Genomic DNA, 22,430 nt, shown 5'->3' with positions numbered 1-22,430 from the left:
TAAAATTAAAATCGCGCGCACGCACACGCACACAGTGTGTATATATATAGTATATGTGAATATATATATATATATATACTATTCTCCTGTAAAGAAATAATGGAGTTTTACATTTTTCTTTCGGATCCAGTTTATATCTGTGAGAAATACGGCAATGACGAGATAGGCGACGGTTCTGAGTCTAATTCTTTTAAAACGATTTTAAGAGCAATTCGTTATTGTAGGAAGGGAACCGTTCCCACCAATTTATCAAGATTCTCACTAGGATGGAAAAAAATTTGAGACAATATCAAAATCGCGATTTAAAAAGGCACAAAAAATTTGAGCAAGAAAAGAATATAAGAATGAAGAAAGAAGCAAAAGAAGTTATTAGAGGATGAAGAAAAAAGATTGAAAAACTTGGAAGAAGCTAAAACAATTGTAATTCAAGAAGATAGTACTCTGTCACATACAATTTATGTAAAGATTCGAGACAGTATCAATCATCGGGACAGACGAGTAAAACTTTTCGGTACATAGGCTTAGACGGCAAGGTATAATATATATTTGTGAGCTAAATTTTAAATTATATATCTAATTTGTATCTATTAATTTAACATTATTGTTTTACATTCTTTTCTTTTTCTAGGAAGAGCAGTTATGTTTATCACATTAAGAGATGGAACAGGCTTCCTACAGTGTGTACTTACCAATATTTTATGTCAAACGTACAATGCATTGACCTTGTCCACAGAAGCTTCCACTGCAGTATTCGGAATGCTCAAGATTGTACCAGATGGAAAAAATGTACGATACCAGATGTAATTTCAACAAGAGCTTCTAAAATTTCTATATTTCTTGCCCTTTTTAGGCTCCGAATGGACATGAATTACATGTTGATTATTGGAGATTAATAGGAACACCTCCTGGTGGTGCAGATACTATTTTAAATGAAGAAGTTCTTCCTGATGTGCAGTTAGATAATAAACATATTATGATGATCTTTGGTGAAAATGTAAGATAATTGATATAATAAGTTATATATTAAGAATACAACTATAGAAAATTAATAAATGTTTGTTAGTTTCCGTTTGATCAAATAAATCACAGTGAGTAATTCATATTTTTTAAACGTCTCGCGTATTGCTTGTGAGACCTGTTTTGATGCAAGCATTTGAGTGATGATTATTGTTTCGATACAAAATTTGTATTATTTGTTTTATTTGTATTCATAAGAAAAAGGAGGAAAAGAAATAGTAATATTTTTCATCCATAGGATATTCCAGAAATGTCAGAGAGAAAAATGACCGATGCAGTAAATGAACCGACAATGTTGTGTAGATTTCTTACAGAAATCAAGTCATTTTATATGCAACGTTGCGCTGATGACAAACGTCTTACAGAATCGGTGGATGTACATTTACCGTATGTTGGTGAGATATTTGGAGCTTCGATGCGTATTTGGGACTATGATGAACTGTTGGAGGGCTATTCTTATGCGAACATAGACACAAAACCATATTATTGGTATACCGATTAGGCAGGTATCATTGATTCTATTTGTAATGACATCATTTTCTATCAATCTTCTTTCAGTGAAAATACAGAACTTGCCCTCATGGCGAATTTGGATTAGGTCTTGAAAGATTTTTATGTTGGCTTTTGAATAGATATCACGTATGCGAAGCATGTCTTTATCCATGTTTCTTGGTACGTTGTCGACCTTAGATTTCACGAGCATAATTATACTTATATGTATATATATCGAGATGAACGAATTCACAATTATTAGTAGGTAAATTATTGTGAGTTTCCAAAAATTCAATCACGACGGAATTATTGAAAAATGAAAAGTCTCGATAGTCAAAAGTAAACCAAGAGATTCAAACATTTATTTGTTACTTTATTTACCAATTTGTGATTTTATGTTTGAACACTTTTTCGCATTGAATGTCTATGCGTATAGTTAATATCAAAGATACGAATAACGAATCTTAATGAATATTAAATTCCAATACGTAAGTATCGAAAAATTTCTCGATAGACAATCACGTATGTGAAATTTTTTACATTTATGAGTGAAATCAAATACGTTACGATAAATACGTTAAAGAGCCAGGAACATCAGAAGGAAATACATATGTTTTTGATGAAATTATATTTCACAAATACTTTCGTTTCGACAACGCGTAACTTATAATACATACGCATAGGATAGTTATAAATAGGTTTCTAACATTCTTCTTTCACTTTTTCTTTTTCTTTCTTTCTTTACTTAGTCCCGTTAGACTTTTCAGTTCTCTTCTTTCTTAAATACTTTATATCGTATATACAAATCATACGATGAATATTAACTGTACTATTTCGCATATATTTTCGTTATGTCAATTTACATACTTATAGAATAATACGCAATTTAATATTTTTGTTAAATATTTTTTTTACACGAGAGAAACTTTCAAAAATGTATTTCGCCACATAGTAGGAAAATACGGAAACGATTGTGTGTTATGACAGAACTCACAGAACATTAATCACACAATACCAAGTTGCGAATGTAGAAACAACATAATACATGTAACGTTTGATACTTATTATGAACAATTTAATTAGGTTCACTTTTGGTTGATTTTTCTAATATTTTATGCGTTTTTATATAATGGTATAGAAATATAGCATGTTCTATACAGAAACGATAATTAGTACGATATTCAAATGACTGGAAGATGGAGAAAACAAGATGAAACATCATTTGGATATGCACAAACGTGTTTGTTGGAATTGGTGAGTAACGAAATAATGTATTGCAAACAAAAATACTTCATTCTACCTCCAATAAGCAAGCGACAGAGGATATAGCGAGATTTTAGTTGTAAATAAATTGGAATATCAACGAAAATGCTCTCAACGACTACTTTATCCTTTTAAAGCTTCGAATATATCCATGTTTATAATAGTTTGATAATTATAGTTTCTATTTTCTCTCCCTCTTATTTTTATCCAAAGTTTACTATTTTAAGGCGCTCAGTCCTTCTTTAAACGACTAATTGCAAGAGGGATTGAAATAAGAAGTTAACAAGATACGCTTCCACATATTCGATAATTACATACGTTTAGTTCACTAGTTTGTAACCGATTTATGGCTTATAGTTAAAATATTTTGCCAGTAGAACATCACTACGTTTTCGGATTACTTTAGTATAAAGTATGTACGACGCAATCGCGTTCCGGTAGCTGACGAACTTTCATAGATCCATCTGCGCCACATGAAAATAAACGGCCGGCAGAATCGACGTGTAATTGTGTTACACCCTGAAAGAAAATTGTCGATATTATAATTTATTTGTCAAAATGTAAGTAATTAACGTAAACAGTGTTGATGGGCATACTTGTCCGATGTTTTTAAAGAAACTAGACCGTGGATGCTCTCCAGGAAAAGAGTAAAGCAGAGAATGGACGGTTAAACCCCATATCTGATCGAAAACAATTAATACAAATTATAATATATATTGGTATTTCTATCTTTGCATAGTGCAAATATTATCACCTTAATATCACCATCTCCTGCTCCACTCACAAAAAATTCTTCATGCGGATCAAGGGCTAAGCATTTTATAGCCGACTCGTGAGCCTGAAAGCGATGCCGTTGTTGCCGTTGTCGAACGTCAAATATGTTAATATCACCTTTCTTCCCACCGCTGATTAATAGCTGATGTTGGGGCGCAAGTATTAACGAGCTAGCTCCTTGTTCGTGACACGTGAAACCTAATAGAAACGTAAAGAGACAAACAGTTTTTCTGTGATCATTACGCGATTCACATACTCATGCAAAGAAAACGAGGGTGAGACGCACCTTGAATGAGAGATTTATTCTGTGGAAGTAAAGTATCCCAAAGCGCAACATTACGTCCTTCAGAACCATGACCAGCAGTTGCTATTAAGCTGCACGCACCAAGGAAGACAAAATCGGCCGTCACCTTGCTATGGCACTGATAATTCTGCCAGAACGAATTATTCTTAATTACTTGAAATTTATTCCTATAGTTATATGGTCGCATTTGATTGTGCGCAAGATAGATATTTAAATAGATAGATAGAGAGATAGAGATAGATAGATAGATAGATAGATAGATAGATAGATAGAGATAGAGATAGAGAGAGAGAGAGAGATCAGTCTTACAAAAAATGGTCGTGCAGTTCCTTCTCTGCAGGCTACTTGAAACAAACTTAGATGTCCATCAGAATCCGCAACGCCAAACTTATTTCCGTGTTGTGAGAAACGTACGCGAGTCACTTTGGCAAAAGTGCCCGGTGGTCGAGGAGTCGCTACGGCCGTTTGATGCCCCCATTCCCAAAGGGATACTGAACCATCTTGAGAGCCAGTCAAGTCTGTTTATTCGAATATCGACAAATGTCGGTCGATGAACAGGTCCAACAGCACCGGCATAATATTTCATCGATTAGAGTTTCGTACAACGTATCGTCGTTGACATATCAAGTAACACATTTCATTCGCAATTACTCGAAAGTAAATATTTACATAGTAAATACTTACATAATGGTAAAAGCGGATGCGAGGAAATTCTTCTTATGCCATCGATTTTATGCTTCAGGATCTGTATGAACAAAATATTGTTATGTAAATAGTGATCTTATAATTAGAGACAAAACAATGATTCACAAACAGTACGCACATATACAAATATTTTTTAGGAAATAAAAGAAAAAGAAGTGGAAAATCTAACCTAACGTCTATAAACTTTGGCGCACATGTATCAGAATATGACAAAAGAAGATAATATAGAAAACGGTAAATGGGCGTTCAATACTAATATGTATAGATGATATACTATAAAACTTATTAAATATTTTATATATATATATTTCTTATATTTTTAGTTATATATATATATATATATATATATATATACACAATCAGCCTGGTTATACGTTTTATGCTATCAAGTTCTTTAATATTGTTCCTTTTTCCTTGCCAATTCGAAAGAAGTTAAAACCTAAAATGAAACGATCGCTTTTTGGACAGTTTCGTATATGTATATACATATATACATCGAAGGCTCATCAAAAGAAGCGTATCAAATAACACATATTACGTGTTAAGATATATATATATACTTTCGTTTCTTCTGCTCGTTTCTTATTTCATTCGATTCGGGCGATGTATTTGTTTAAAAAGCGTTCGTTTAGTTCAATCCAACGAGGGTCGTATCTATTGGATCCACTAGGTTTCAAACGTTTTCTGGATTATTTAATCAATATATATTTCCCCGTTAAACGCGTAAAGATGAGCATATCCGAGTAATTAGCAAGAACTCTTTGAAGAGGTCCAAAGGACGACGAAGGAACCGAAAAAATTGTGACAACCGCAAATTATAAAAGTGAAAGCTAGCGGACCCATGGTCTAGGATTCGGATGAAAATGCTTGATCTGTTGTTCAAAATGTGTAAAGAATCTGAAGGAAAGCACAATAACTTATTAAATACTACAGACGACATTCAAGACAATGGCAACCAAAGGGCACGAATTTTTCGCTCAGGTTTTTATATACGAAATAAATATTTATTAGGCATGCAGTGTTACGAAAGAAAAATTTGTGAATCGGAAAGTTTCATCGATCGGCTTTGCTCATTTACAGTTAATTCACAACAAATATTGTTTTGGTAACATATGAAAAGTACGTTAGTATCGAGATTGCCTTGGGAGAAGGAACATTCATTTTCTTAAAAATTCGCGAGGCGTCTTTGATTGATTGAAAAACCGAGGGCATGTATAACAGCTTAATGAACTATTTCATTCACTGTAAAATAATCTACTGTACTGTAAAATGATGATGATGATGATGATGATGATTATGATGATGATTATGATGATAACGATGATGATGATAATGATGACAGGGTAGTAGTGGCAATGGTGTTGATAACGGTACTGGTAGTGGTAGTGATGGAAGTGACGATTGTAAAGATGATGCTAATAATGACAATAATGGTGATGAAAATGTTAACAACGTAGGTAAAAATTTAACAGTCACGATAATAACGATAACAATACTAAAATGGTAGATTAATTTTCATTTATACGTATCGATATGCATACGTATAATATTAAGTAAATTGTCTTGAACTTTATCGATTCGAAAAAGAAATAATCATAGTGACAAATTAGATATGTATATACATATACAAACTTTTCAAGAAAATTATTGTTTTGTAAGATCGATAAAAAAATTATGTTTAGTTTTATTACGAAGGAAATGCTAAATACTTTATATATGTTTATTTAGAGCTTTTACTTTGATTCTACGCGAATAGCTAGATTGTTTATGAAACATAACGATTCGTAAAAACGATGGTAAATCCAATATAATACTGTACGAATTTTTATAACGCTTAGGATATTACGAAGAAACAGAAAACTAGAGCAAAAAGGAAAACGAGATTAAAGGAATTAGAATATAAAGTTGTCACTAGGGATAATAATAGGATATCATACAGGCTAGGATCTGTTAGAAGTTAATCTCACCGGTTGCAACAAGTGTTTGCTCCTATCGGCAACAAATTGACAGAAACGCAGGTCGTGGGAGCCAGGGAAAGCGGGCATCCCCTTCATCTGAGCGAACGAACGAGCCACCAGGTCAGTGACATCAGTCAGACGTAAACCAAGTTAGACGTTAGGCAAGCATTGAACAAGGAACATTGTTTCTGTCACCAAATGTGCTACTTAGACGCGACCCAATGCGTCGGCTACATACTCGACATCAACACATTTACGGCTATCGACACTTCCCTCTTACGAATTGTTATTACTTTCCTCCGCTCGATTTCCATTCATTTCCGGTTATATCATATCTACTCTCGCCTCTACTTATCGCTCATTCTTAAACGCCCTTAATTCTTAAACAAACAACTTTGATATTTGTGCTTATTGCCTGTGATATATCGCAAGAAGTAAATCTCGAGATAGCCGTGCTCCAACCGCGTGTTTTTCAAGAAAGGTGATTTATAGTGCAATTTTGTTTACATATCATGCAACGATCAGTTCCTTTCAACCTTTTAAGGAACAGGGGGCCTATTATATTTTTTATACCTACGTATATACCATAACTTATTGGACTTATTTGGATCACGAATCTCGCTCGTCCAAAATTTCTGATCAAATTAATTTAATAATATTATGAACATTAATGATACTAAGCGTTAGAATTCGCCGCTTACTTATGTAAACTTATGTGAACGCAATAAATACGACAGTGTATAACGTCGTTACTATTATAGTATCGACATACAAGATCTCATAAGCAAACGATTAGATCCAAACATTCGAAAGGTAAATACATACAATATATACGTTCGTAAGTAGTGCGTGTCAAACACATTCATAGATACGGTTTTTACTCGTCAAATACAAATTTTACTTTATTTTATCAACACAAAGAGAAAACAAACATTAAGGAAAATATATCAGGCTGATTTTCTGTTTGAATCCGCAAACACATTTTCTTATTTTCAGGTTTTAAACGTTGAAAATATGCGGTTCATTGGCAATTTCAATTTTTCGAAAAGAGAAGAAAAATTGCGTATAAAATTGTACATTTGGCTGGAAATTCGAATTTTTCATTTATTACAAACGACAAAGTGCTCTTGGATAGAAATCCTATGTAAAAACAAGAACAAAAATGGAAACGGAAACAAAAACGAAATAAAGATATTTATAGAAAACGAAAGCAACGAAATTATATGTTCGATTTTCTCAATTTGTTTCGTAATGCCATTTATCGCTCAATTTTTCATTAACCCAAACATTCCTGAGGTGATAAAACGTTACAAAAATACAAACTTGTTACTTCCTTTTTCTTCCTTTCTTCCTTTTACTTCGGCGAAACATATGAATATATACACATGGAAAACAGAAACATCGGATAGTAGATCAGAAACATCTGGGTTAAGTCCAAGTAGGAATACAACACACGTAAAGGTGTAAACGTTTTATAAGAGACAAACATACGACTGTACAATGCTGGATATATAAGTATACGAATTATCTGTCTGTCATAATTGTGATCTTGGGGGAAACTTACCACGCTAGCTCCTCTTCCGCTTTGACTCGCGATACCCGACTGAGGTTGAGGATTATTTGTCTGCGGACTCTGAGCGAGTAACGGTCTATCTGCTGCTGTCTGCAAACGAAAAATTGAAAGGTATATACGTATATGCGGACATGTATGCAATACACACAAAATGAGAGCCGACATTATCGATGAGAAAAGATATTACTATAAACTATTTACTTGAATAACTAAGAAACTAGTTGGTTGCACTGGTTCCGGTTCTGGCTGTTTGTTTAAATTTATGATGTCAAATTCACATTCGTCCTCCAACCAGGATGGGAGTTCAAGTAATAACGATATATTCATTTCTTGTACTTCTCGGGGAGTTGCCAAGGCCATTAAACCTGGATTCACCTGGATAGTTAACGCTGTGTATTAGCAACCTTTGTCTTCCCCAAAATCACGTCACTTTTAAATGTAACTTTTAAAAATACTTTTAAAAATCGATCGAACCTGATTGAGGCAAAAGGCACTGATGCTATCTTGTTCCTTGTGAATGATTCGGACTGGTTCTGGCAAACTCGTTGTACCGCTATCGCTACCTTTGTCATCTCCGGTTGACCCACGATTTAAATTATCGATCGTAGTTTGATTGCTCTCCAAAATCGACGACAGAGATCTACGTTTGCCGAATACGGCTCGGATAAATATGTCTTGTACCAACTCTTGTCGAACTAAATAGGACCACAATCGATTAGCGGGAGCCGCTGATGCCAAACGCGTACTAAAAATATAAAAAATAAAACATCCATAAATTCCAACTATCTAGACAATTCCAACTATCGCTTTTTTTTTTTTTATTGAATTTGCAATCTTACTTGAAAGGAGTATTGCTTTTTTCAAGTAAAGATCGATATTTATGAATCGCTGGCTTTCCCGGTGTAGGTGCCGGATCTGGTGCACAACCAGGAATATAATTAATCGGTGGTGGTCCTCTATTGTCTAACTCATCGCGCAATGTTTCTTGCCATTGTGCCACAACAGCTAACGTTCCATGAATCAGAGGACTATTCACAGGTAATTCTGTATATATATATATGCGAATAAGGCAAAAAATTATATTATTCTTTCAGTTTCAGAATGACAGAGCAAAACTAGATTGTCAAATTCTCGATATTCTCTATCAAATAACAAAACAAAATACCTTGCATCTCTATGCCAGCAACATTCAAAAACTCCTGGAGTTGCTGTTGTAATATCTTGACTATGGCTAATCGCATAACACACCAACTGTACGAATTTGGATTCGTATGTTCCGTATTGTCCTTTGGTTTGCTCTTTGGTTTTGAATTGGTATCGAATATATCTTCCTCGTCCTCGGACGAGTTTAAATCCGATACTGCCGAATCGGATGAATCATAGTCGATTTCATCCGCATACTCACTATCTATCTGTGGCTGTATCAAATACAGGAAACAACTTTTATTCTTATAATTATCAGATTATATGAAATTAGCAAAATCATATATAGCTACTGGTACGCATTAGGATATCCTCAGTCGATCAACTCGACTAACCTTCATTAAAAAGTACGATATCATGCTCATTTGAGGTGAAACAAATTGCTCTCTATATGTAGGTTTGTCTTCTTTCATATTTGGTTGTTGACCTGTAAATTGACCCAACAATTTCATGTTCAATTTTACACGTTGTTTAGTCAATGAGGTCATGGTATTCCATACGGTTCCTGCGGTACTTTGAGCTTCGTTCGAACCACTATCACCTCTTTCTACCGTTCTCCCTGCTCCACTCGCCTGAACAGAGATTAGATGCATGTATGTATATATATATATATATATATATATATATATATATATACACACACACACACACACACACACGCGCGCGCACGCACACACACACACACAACGATATACTATACAATCGGTATCACTTAAAACCGTATAATTTACGCGTCTTAGTTGTTTGCATCTCTACTCTTTTCTTTCCTTTTCTTTTTGAAAAACTTGAAGCCTACATTGATTCGTAGTAAGCTATATATTAAGACATGTGGTTTATTTCTTTGCTTGATATGTAGCAAAGATATAATAAGAGATATAATACGAGTGCTTGGTACAACAGAAAAGTATACAACGAAATAAGGCAAAAATAAAGTAAAAACAAAGTTAGTTATACCTGGCTGCTTGTACTTGCGACACGTAGCAATTTCTTGACCCCACCTCCAAACAAACAGGACCAGGTGTTGTTACCAAAGTGTTGACCTACGAGCCTATAAAGAATATGACTGTCGCAACTCCACAGTGCATAAACGAACAAACTCATGTAAGTTGCTACAAATGCTTCGCAAAGGAGAATATTCAATTTTGGTGTATCTTCGTCCTTCTCCCGGGCCAATAATGCACGCAAGTTAGTTACACCTGGCCATTTGGACGGTGAAGTAGTAATGCACACACCATCGTCCGTCGAATATCTTCGATGATGGCGATTCGATGCTACCAAGTGCCCGCCGGAGAACGTTTCTATCTCTGCAAATGCTGGAAAACTGTAAAAAAAAAAAAAAAAAAAAAAAAAAAAAAAAAAAAAAAAAAAAAAAAAAGAAAAAAAGAAAAGTAAGAAAGAAAAACCAAAGAAAAAACGAAAAGAGAGACAAGAAAAATGATTAACGATAAATCATCATTTTTAAATTTTACTAAGGATTTTCATAACTTATCGTATTTACCTGTCCGGTTGTTGATGTTTCGTAACAAAAGTATCGGAATCGCAAAGTGACTGATAAATACAAGCACTTAACGCCACCGCTAAATCCCTCATTATAAATACCTCGCAATAATGCGTGTTTCTCGTAGGCATTGGTGGATTACGTAATTCCACCAACGTTTGCAACATATCGTGAGCTAGGGACTAAAAAGACAGTTGTAACGTTAAGCTTAGAAAATTCCGTATTTTAGTTTAATCCATCATAATATTATACGAACTTGCAAGTGCCTGACTGGATCTGCCACGACAGTTTTGTTACATGCCACGCTAGCGCTTAAAAGAGGAAGCGTGGTTGGAAACGGAAGAGGACTAAGTAACTGTTGTTGTGTCTTTTCTTGTTGTAATTCTTGTAATAAAAGCACAAGTTCCATTCTTACAGATGCTAAACCACCACCAGATGCTCCATGCAAAGAACAGTAGGATAATAATGTTCGTAATAACGTTTCGTTCGCTGTAAATATATATTTATCGCAAATATTATCGAACACCTATATGTATGCATGTATTATGTTTAAACGCTGACCGACACTGGTCAACAGAATACCTTTTAACCACCTTTTTCTTCTAGCAGCTCGTTGTACCTTGGCTTCGAAATCCAATTTTTCGGCCATCAATATTTCATGCAACGTCGGCTGTTCACCAGGCTTACATGGTTGCACCATGTCATCTACCATACCACCTTCGTCTGAAAGCATAATCGTTTTGTCAGTTTAAGACAAGCAAAAACAAGCTGAACATCGTTCAATTAAAAACAAAATAACTAGTCTGTCCGCTTACATTCCGATACGTTGTTTGCATCTCCGTCCGAACTAACGCTGTAATTACAAAGCTGCCTGAGGGCGTCTACCTCTCGCTCGAGCCATACGTATAGCTGGTATCGAAGTTGACCTCCGTCTACTTCGAAACCCGTTGCCAATGTTGATAATTCTTCCATTAAAATTTTTAAACATGCCACAAATTTTAATTGTTGCGCCATAATGTCTAATTGTCCTGACGGTTTTGTGATTTTCTCTAAAAAATGTTATAGTACATACGTATAGTTATCTGTTATATTTCACCCGGGTTACTGGAATCTGTATTTAACGACTTTGTCTATAAATTCTGTCCTTTCTAAAAAGACACTATATTTTTTATAAGACACTATATTTTATCTAATAATGATAGTTGTAATCCTAACGACTAATTTCAGATTACGCACGCACGCACGCACACAAAAAGAAACGACTTATACGTGTCAACTTATTAGAATTAGGTCAAGGGAGGACTAGATGGATTACATTAATTTACCACTTTTCTCCGTTTCCTTTGAACCATCGGTGATCTCCTTTTTGTCCAACTTCATGCTTAAAGGTGGGCTGTCGGCGTCCTCATGTTCAGCAACATCATCATCGTCATCCCAGTTTAACACTAATTCTTCCTCGGCTTGATGCGTCACAGGTCGAGACCAGTCTACAATGCCTAACACAAATAAGAACACGATAGAAACACTCCCATTTTCCATAGTTATCTAGGCGAATTATAGATAATTAATGAAGTTCCACCTTCGATATTGTCAGTTTTCTTCAAATTGTCATCCCAACTAATAATCCCAGTGTCTATCTGAAGATCTTGTGTCCTCGACTTGCTTGGACTATTTAAAAGACCTAAGAAAACACACGACAAGGATAGATAATAGTAGTAAGAGAATTTGCAGGAGAACAACAATATTGTGAACATGCAATTACGATTATGCAATTACGTACTGGGCGAGTCTTCGCAATTTGTCTCCATCACTTTATTAGGTAATTTAGAAAGAACCTCGAGAGCGAGAGCAGGACATCCAGCTTTAAAATGTGCGTGCGCTGTTGTGAAGTACAGTTGCCTCTCCAAAGGTGTAATGCTATCTTCCAAAGTTAACTGTTTGTCAGGTTGTGATTTTGTTTCCATACCGTAACTAAAGCCAGATATAACTACCGAATGACCTTTTTTCTTATCCTGAGCGGTAGATGCAATGTACTGTCTGATCAGCAATGGGTGTGTTCGAAGATAAACGTAAAAATTAAAAACATTTGGATTTGCTGAAACAAAGAAGGAATAATAACTTACCCTATTAATTGTACTCGAACTTTCTAAATTTCTTTTGATCGTGAGCTCTAAGCTCGACGGAATCATTTCTTTGCCGATTTCGAGCTCGATATGCCGATATAAGAAGAAAGACAAAAATATGCAGTTTCATTACCTGTTGTACCTTCCGGTTTATCAGATTCGTCGTTATATTGGGGATGCAAAGTTCCAACGTTTGTCAACAGCAAAGTATTGAGCGACCCTGCATAATCCTTAAGAATCCAAAGAGCCATACTGCGCAAGAACGGATCTGGATGAGCTTTGTTCATGTCTTGATTTTGCCCGTCCTTGTCACAACCTAAAATTTCTTCATAGAGCAATCTCCTCAAATTCGGGGAGGTAGTATCGTCATCGTAAAGTCTGGCAATGACCATCGCTAACTGTATATCGTTCAATTTGTTAAGACATACATCGATAGCATCCTTTAGAGAGTTCGCTAACAAGAAGAACGCCGCAGCATGCTCGAATCTTTGTTTACCAAGTAGAGCAAACGCATTTTTCAAGGCAGCTTTTCTCCAACGATCTTCCGTAAAATTGTTCGCGAAGAAAGTTGTCATTCTTTCATCCCTCTTATTTCTAAACAATCCCCAAACGAGATTCTTCTTTTTCATAGCTAAATAATAAAGCGCAGCGTCGAGAGGTTCCTGTTTCTGTTGATAAGCTGCTTTCGCAATCTTCTCGATACACCTTTTCAATATAGTGTTGCTTCTAATCCACCAACCTATACCCAGTTCCTTTAGAATGCTCCATTTTGGTTGTCCTTTCGCATAAGAAGGTATCAAACCTAGCAATTCTTCTTCGGATTCAGAATGAAACGCCCAAACGAGATTATTCGATGATATACCTTGCTTTTGAAACTGCGCTCTCTGTGCCAACGGAAGACAACGAATCAAGTAATTGTAATGCTTCATGGCCAATAAAAATCGGAGGCCACAATCGTCCAACGAATCGGTAGAAACCGTTTCTCCGTCGGGGATACCGGTCAAATTTTCTTTCGCAATAGCATTCTTTGCGGCATCTATTGCAAATCTTTCTGCAAAATCTGCATTACAAGTTGAGACGGTATCGGCTAAAGCGAGCAAATGCATCTGATCAAGGCTCGATAAGCCAGGCAAATGAGTGTGTGTTAGTAATCGCGACAGTAATCTGCCTTGTCTTGGTCCAAAATGAGATATCCCTTGTCTTTCCGGGACCGATGAACGTCTATCTTTCTGCCGCGAACAATCGTAATCCTCTTCCAGCATGTCGTCTAACGACTCATCCTCCTCCACATTGCTATCGAACAATTCGTTGTAATCCTGTTTGTCTTCGGCTTTGTGTTGATGCGGTACATTCGTTTCCTTGTCTGCGATCAATAAAGTCCAAAGTGGCAACGGAGATATCGATGTTATCTCCGCATAGTCTAATGTAAGCTCTTCCGGTATTTGCGTGGTTGAACCTCTTGGTTCTAGAGGCGACGTTGTACCTACGTAACTAACCGACATTGTTCTAGAACGCGACCACCCACCACCACCACGTTGTTTGACTAAATTCTCGTCGTCTGCCCTCAACGAACAAGAACTTCCTATGCATCGGACAAGATGTGCCAATATAGCCTTTACCCATCGAATTTTACCAGAATTTAGCAATTCCATTAGTTGTTTTGGATGATATTGAGGTAAAACGGGACAAGCGATTCTCGAGGCTTCGAACAAACCATAGTCAGGCATATAGTCGAAATTTAAATTCTCGTTTTGCATACCTCGTTTCTTTTTGGCATCGAGCATCGTTAAATTGATACTGCTGACTCGAGAAAGATGGGGCATAGAAGATACGTTTGCTAATCGCCTCTGCGATGTTTCGTGTGCTAATGTTCGCAAGTCTTCATCCCGCAAATTTCGGCTAGCTTGAAACTCGTCCGATTCTTGATGTTGTAAATTTGAATGGAAACAGTTTTTCTTTGGGTTCGGTTTCCATTGCGAGTAAACGTGCATTTCCGAATCCATGCCAACCACTAAGATACCGTCCCTTACCCAAGATATCTGCATCGGCAACGGAGGTAGACCATCCGCTGTAGTTAACTCGATTTTCCGTAATTTCATCCAACGAATTTCGTCAACGAATTGAGGCTGTGCCAACGACGAAGCTTTCCGCAATATTGGTCGGTTATTGCTTTGTGACTCTTTCATTGCTTTCATATTTGCTTGTGCAAGATCCGAACATACAGGCGTAAACAGCATAATCTTCGATCCAACAGCGACGGTCAAAATATGCGAACCATCTTCTTTCGACACCCAATCTAACTGAACTAAATGTTTCTGCGTAAGTGGACAAGTGTTACCATTTTCTATGATCGACTTTCGCAACGACTGAAGCGTGCTAAACGACGGAACAGCCAACAAGCCTATCACAATCGTGAATAACGTAGTTAGATTTTTAGTCGTCAAAATTAGCGTTAAATCTGACTGCTCAAAGTACAATCTTAATCGTAATGGTCTTACCTGCATTCGGTTTTGTACTCTCCCCGTTTTCTCCGTTTCTCGGTGATCTCACATCTTCGTGACTGAGCGTTTGCAAAACTTGAGTAAGCCTGTGTTTCTTCTGCAAAAATTTACTATCATAGAGATAGCTCAGGTCTAAATGTTGGTCCACCGGAATCCTCGGCAAGTGTATATTCTTCAAGTGTATCGTATCTTCTAGAATCCATTCGCTTCCGCCAGTACTTTCGCATTCATATATAGCAACGCACAGATTTACGTATCTAGAGTCAGGGTCGTTTTTAGTAGGACGCGTGAATGATTTTCCATATTTGTACGCACACGCAATACGCCCGCTATATGCAGCACTTATATTTAACGGTTGTCCTAAAATATGAATAAATTATCTACCATTCATCGACAATGCATGATCTTATTTCCTTCAATTTTATTTTACTCTGATCTTAGCTTTTTGGATATGTACCCACCTGTAATATCTATAGTCGATTCCTGATCTTTCCGTATCATCTCCCATTCGCACCATTCATAGTCTAATTTGCTATTCGATTGATCTTTCGTCACTTTACATTTCCAGAAACGTATTGTACTGTCGCTACATGCAGTTACAACGATGTACGGTGCGAAGCAAGCAGGATATATGGAAGAGCTGCTTAAATGTCCGGCGGCTGGTGCTGCATGTATTACCTAAGTACGATTATAATAACGATATTATTTCTTTACATACTTCGTTGATACTTTCAATGTGATACAATGTGATATTAATTCAATTATTACGAACAAAAGAGAACACGAAAACATGAGGGGATGTAGAATAAATAAACATTATACGAACCTCGACTCCGTCTGGTAATGGTAATTCCTGAGTGCATACTTTTGTAGTTGTGATAAGAACGTGGCTGTTCTGAGGACGTCTTTGGAAAAACATATCCAATTCACCTTGACTATCACGGCGAGATTGACTCGCTCTGCGAGATCTTTTACCTTCTGGATGGTTATAACGTCCAGGTGTTCCTTCTTCATCTTCATCTTGTACCAAATGAGAATCCGGAACATACATCATCGATTCTGATAATCCTGTGGGTGATTATCACATATAGAAGAAAGAAATAAAAATAATAAAATAACTTGGAGAAATATTACCGGTAGTTTCAGGTTGAGAGGCTATTACCAAACGCCACATGTGTACCGTTGTACCTCGCTGTGTTCTTTCTAACACAACTATATAGAATGGTTCTTCAAAAATTGCAGATTGCTGCAAATCTACCATAGCATCTAAGGTAGACTCCATTAAGCCTAAATCATTCATCGATGTATCTATGCCAGTTTGCTTTTCATCGTTTCGGTCTCCAGTAATTAATTGTTCTTGAAATACATGTAAGAATTGCGTATTTTGCCAGTCCTGAGTTTATAACAGAAATTATGTCCATTAATTAATTGGATTTAAGTTAACCGACATTATAGAAAAATGTCGATCGTTTCGACTTTATATCATTCTACAAGTTCTTTACAGCACTTACGTGCGTAGCATCAGCAATAGCGTCTAATTGTATGACGCAACCTGGCCTAGCCGTAGATTGTTGAGATACTATCTTTATCTTATCGTGAATTGAATGCCTCATACCATCGTCCGATGACATATCTGTCGAGAGACTTGCCATAGAATCCTGATACAAACACAAAGAAAAGAAAACCGATAAATCAATCTGGCAAATTATATTTTCCTGAAATATATCAACAAATACTGACCATCATTCTACTTCGCCTTTCGCTAATCGATACTTCGGCTAGGAGTGTCCTAGCGTCGATAACAGCCTGATATACCCTTAAACATTCGCCATCGCTGGCGACGAAACACGCGCTCGGAGAATTTGATAAGTTACCTAAAGTAGTACTTGGTAATAAAGTTGGAATCCAAGCTACGTTACTGAACGCTGAAATTTCAGGAGAATTAATACGCGCTAGTTCGGAAACACCACCGCTCTTCGATAAAGGCCCGACTGTGTCTACACGCCAAAGTATTAACTCGCTGCAGAACCCCTGAAAACATCAACGGAATCATCGCTTGATCGTTACCAATCGAAATTCTAAAAATACAAATTCAATAGCAAAACAGCGCATCATCATTTTTACTTGTACTTACAGTAAGCGAGATATCTTTTGAGGTTGTTTTATTAGAGTTTGATCTATTACTAACGTTTTCGTTTGAGTCAGCATTCTGACATTGAGATCCGGATTCTGGTAAATTGTGATGCGATGTCGTCACTAATAACGGCAATACCGGATGACAAGTAATATCGTTCACTCGAAATCGATGTCCTGAAGCTCTCGACGCGTGTCCAATACTTAATACCTGCGAAAGAATAGCGCGTATAAAACTAACGCACAAAAAAAGGAAAGACGAAATTGATAGCTCATTGATTCATACTTGTGAGAATTTTGTTTTATCAGCAAATGTTAATTGCCATAAATTTAAAGTTCCGTTCGAATGTTTCGATACCATAGAAACAATCGGACTTGGATGGGACAATAAATCGTTGACCGTTTCTTGATTTGTTTTTCCATTTTCTAAGTGTCCGTCCCTTTCCTTCGAGACATTTTGATTTGGATCTGTCGAATTTTCAATATTTTTTAACAGTTCCTGGCCAGTTTTCGATGTTAATGTCGACTGTTCTTCATCCTGTTCGATCAAACTCGGTAATGGTGTTGCAATATCCGTAGCTATAATGATAACAATTTATCTAGCCATTTCTGTTTCTCACTAATCGTCAGTTTTATTGAATTTTATGCCAAATGTAAAAATATATAGAATATGTGTGTGTGTGTGTGTGTGTGTGTGTGCGCGCGCGCGCGCGCGTGTGTGTGTGTGTGAGAGAGAGAGAGAGAGAGAGAGAACGTTTACCTTCATTCGATGGCTTTGTGGATGATTTTGCCACTTCTCGTATATTTAATAATGGACCGCCAGTATTATGTGAATACATTGACACACTATGACTCATTGTGGAAGCATCGCCAAGAGGAAATGCATTAGGTATTCGTGTAGAGAATGATATTTGTGCTTGTCGAAATGATCCTGGATGATATTCGTCCAACCATTCAATATGCCAAATTAAAAAGCTCCCATCTATCGGATGAATTGAAAAAAGTAAATCTGGATTATGATGCCAATCACGCAGTAACGTTTCTATTTTGGTATCCAAAGAATCCGGAGCATGATTTATTGACGATGTTACATCCGTTGCAATAGAATTAATGGATGTAGTATTACTGCAGGAAGAGAGAAGAATAAATTTGAAATACTATTCTCTTGAAAATAAACGATACTTGCTGAATATGATAGGCAAAATGTCTCTTGTTACCATTTAGAAATATTATACCTAAGACTTTGGTGAGAATGCGCGCTGTGTGGTAAGCTATGATGCGATGAAATTGTGTGTGTTGTGTGATGTTCATCGCTACTATGATCCTCTTGACTCATTGACCGAACTGTACCTCCTGCCTTTTGTATTGGTTGTAATCTTACTCCCTTTTCTATGATTATATGTAATTAGTTGAATCATTTGTTAATATTATTATACATATATCATTTAAGTACACATATACACGCACAAAACGTACTCGACAAACCTTCCTCTTCAGAATCATGATCTGTATGATCTACATCCTGTTGATGCAACCCTTCTTCCTTTTCTACTACTTTACGAGTAAGCTCTTGTAGAATACTTTCTGCTTGCATTGTAAAATGCATTTCTTTATTGTTTAGCCAGTGCAGAATAAAATTTGGTTCTCTTTCAGGATCTCCTGTGATTAAACTTGGTACTAATGGTATATCTGTGATAGACAAAACATGTCAGGAAATGTAGAAAGTAGAACATGTTGATGTGTTTACATGTGATGTATATATGTATATACACACACAGCGCTATAACATCATGTAATAAGATTATATGTAATCGTACCAGTTTCAGCATTAATACTGGCTGCTAAATGAAAATGCATTCCTGGATAATGACCTGTTCCCTGGTAATTATTGTGAAAATCGTGAACCGAATATGTTGAAGGCAAAGTTGGTAAAGTTGGTGCTGTGGTATGACCTGCCTGATGTTGTTGTTTCGCGTGCCGACGAATATGGAAACAGGTTCTACAAAAAATACGCGTACCATCTTGCGAATAAGCTATAAATGCATATACAGAAAAAGGAATTTGAGCATTTTACGCACTTCATGTGTTTAAGCCGCTGCATGAATCGATGTTTGTGCATGTTGTGATGTCGATGCTTGCTATGATGACCGTGTCTATCAGAACCTTCAAACTGACTCATATTTGCTAAACCTTCAACATCGGGTGGTATAGTTTCGGCCCACACCCGACAAATATTGTCTCTACAAGATGTAACAAGCATGTTGGAGACAGACCCCCTAGAAAAAAAAAAAAAAAAAAAAGAGAAAAGAAAAAAGGAAAAGGAATGCTATTAATTTAACTGCAGCGATACAAATGGCAATATGTTAGAAGATATTCTTTTACATACTTTGGCATATATTTGCTAGTCTTGCGCCAAGATAAATGTGTTACTGCACGAGGATGAGCAACATAGACAAAACTATAGCTGTCACTACCCATAAATTGAGTAACACTTGCATGATCCATATTTCTTGTTGAAAACACTGAATAATTTTAAATATAGGTTTGTTAAAGCTTTCGTTGAATTAGTCGTTTACAGAATTAAGTTTCATTACACGCGTAAGAATCTTACATTGTTTATTCTCAAACCATATCTTCACTAATCTATCATTAAATCCTGTTGTCGCAAATAATGTACCGTCTGGACTGAAGCTCATGAGATGCACTGGTGTAGCTGTGCGACATTTCCAAACGCAGTTCCATGCTCCTGGTTCATTTCCGCTACTCGAATCGCCAGGTGCTGGACTTTCAGCGTCTCCACCAATCGAAAAAGTAACTGTACCAGCTGAAAAAAAATTGAACATTCTTATATATTCTCTACTATATTTTCATATATATTCCATTTTAAATTCCATCAGAATTGTTCTCATAATAAAACATCCTGCATAGGAGACAGAATATTATGTATAGACCTTTTTCTATATCAACAACATGTATATTAAAGCATCAAGGCATAGGAGCAACAAACTATAGCTTAGAGCACATTATGTTTAGGGTGACTAAAGTCAATGTCTTCCAATTACTGCGTGTAAAAGAAAAAAATTATTGGTTCTAATACTTTTAGAATATGTATTTAGTATCGAATAGCATTTGTTATGTAATAATTTCTGCCAAATAAACTTATTAAAGTCAATTTCAAATATTATTATCGTTTTTCGCATTCACATGTACTCTTTCAAAGTAACAAAACTCACAGCTTTGAAGAACATTTGAAGTATTTTGTTCACATCCAGTTTCACCTTCCTGAGTTCGTAATGTTTTTATCTTCACCACTATACACAGTTTTATTATTGCGACAAGACACAAGACTAATATTGTGTACATTTAAGTAGATGAAATTAGAAGAGCAATATACCAATTGCTATTAAATATAAATTAAACAAGAATAATGAGAAAAGCTTACTATGTTCTTCTTGAAACGGGGTTATATTTTGATGCCACAATTGTAAAAGTTCTCCTCCAGTTAATAATCTTGTTCCTTCCAAATTCCATGATAGAGAACTAATATTTGATTCAGTTGTCAGACTACCAGTTTGAACCCATCGGTATTCTAATTGCTATATGTTATAGAAAATAATTATTCCATAGTGTATTAAAATATACCATACGCATAGTTACCAAGGATAGATATTGGGATAGAAAAGGTACATACGTGAGAACATGTACTGTGAATAAGCGGAGTAGGCTCAAAAATGCAAACTTGATTTTCATAAGCAGCAGCTATTTTTCCAGTGTCGGTACTGCAATCCAAACAACTGATTCTTATGTAGTTATGTACAGCTCCTGGTATTATTTGAACTCGTTCAAAATTACTGGCAAGAATTACTATGTTACAACCTGCTGCATATGCCTGTAATAGTAATGTAAAATGAATTTATTTTGTACTACTATGCTACTACTTATACTACTATACTACTTATGCTACTATTTATACTACTATGTACTACTATCAAGAAAACTTTAAAAAAATTAAATAATAATGACGATTATAACAAACGATGTAAAATCATCTTTACAAATACGGATGAAACAAATACTAACGTATTTGATTTTATATAAAAATAGTAAAAATCAATAACTATATACTAAAAACTAAAGTTATGCAATATGTTAATAATTGATTCGAATAACAGTATATAAAATACATATCAAATTAATCGTATAAAGTTGGAAGTTTGAAAATGTTTCATGGATGGATTTTTTAACGAATGCGAAATATTTCGGACGACTTGAATGTACAACATAGTAATTGCATATGTATGCATGTATATGTATGTATGTGTGTGTGTGTGTGTATATATATATATATATATATAGAATAGGTATAATAGATATATATATATATATATAGGTATAATTCTAGAATCGCAAACAATTGTGGAAAGAGCTGATCAACAAGGTGAATCACTTACAGTAAAAGAAATCCCTTCGACAGAACCTACAGCGTAGCACCGATCACCTGCATTGCAAGCTCCACTTAATATTTGATGACAATTCATTTTTTTTATCAAATATTATATCATCCTTTGTTATATTGAGTTTCCAGTTGGATACGGTAAATTTCTTAACTGTGGCTAACAATCATCGACAATCTTTTCTAAGCTACAACGTCGAAACGCTATCAGAAAGTGACATCACACGACAGCACCTTCCTCGACTAGTAGCCATCTTTAAATGGATTTTCTCGATACGATATATATAGTACATACATACTATTACCTACTTCTGCCATCTAAACCTAAACATTCTGAACCATTTAAACTACTAACTATTAATATGAGAATTCAAAATGTTTAATCCTTTACATGTGTATATGTAGCAATATACGCACATAAATTCCATATGAG

General features: G+C 35.7%; 1 protein-coding gene and 1 pseudogene across 1 annotated transcript; one reads left to right on the top strand and one right to left on the bottom strand.

The window, feature by feature from the left end:
- Positions 1–59: 59 nt before the first annotated feature.
- LOC100649195 lies at positions 60–3,977 on the top strand (annotated as a pseudogene).
- Positions 2,121–22,261, bottom strand: LOC100644785 (dmX-like protein 2). The gene is made up of 40 exons (XM_048406661.1): positions 21,996–22,261; positions 21,236–21,433; positions 20,987–21,140; positions 20,156–20,368; positions 19,931–20,066; positions 19,623–19,820; positions 19,362–19,543; positions 19,021–19,233; positions 18,780–18,933; positions 18,305–18,669; positions 17,831–18,123; positions 17,546–17,755; positions 17,152–17,442; positions 16,923–17,069; positions 16,546–16,804; positions 16,238–16,479; positions 15,873–16,089; positions 15,409–15,771; positions 13,044–15,311; positions 12,568–12,882; positions 12,367–12,468; positions 12,113–12,283; positions 11,603–11,836; positions 11,370–11,510; positions 11,044–11,276; positions 10,788–10,969; positions 10,244–10,610; positions 9,625–9,861; positions 9,252–9,504; positions 8,926–9,130; positions 8,561–8,831; positions 8,288–8,461; positions 8,078–8,176; positions 6,523–6,609; positions 4,535–4,595; positions 4,160–4,368; positions 3,833–3,977; positions 3,527–3,744; positions 3,369–3,452; positions 2,121–3,291 (listed from the first exon to the last, which is right to left on the bottom strand). The coding sequence occupies exons 1-40, from the start codon at positions 22,080–22,082 to the stop codon at positions 3,175–3,177; spliced, it is 10,095 nt and encodes a 3,364-aa protein (XP_048262618.1). The 5' UTR covers positions 22,083–22,261; the 3' UTR covers positions 2,121–3,174.
- Between the last annotated feature and the right edge of the window lie 169 nt (positions 22,262–22,430).

Source organism: Bombus terrestris, chromosome 6 (assembly GCF_910591885.1).
Source record: "Bombus terrestris chromosome 6, iyBomTerr1.2, whole genome shotgun sequence".
Taxonomy (NCBI): domain Eukaryota; kingdom Metazoa; phylum Arthropoda; class Insecta; order Hymenoptera; family Apidae; genus Bombus; species Bombus terrestris.
Note: the sequence above shows the minus strand (reverse complement) of the source record. Positions and strands in the feature narration are given on the sequence as shown.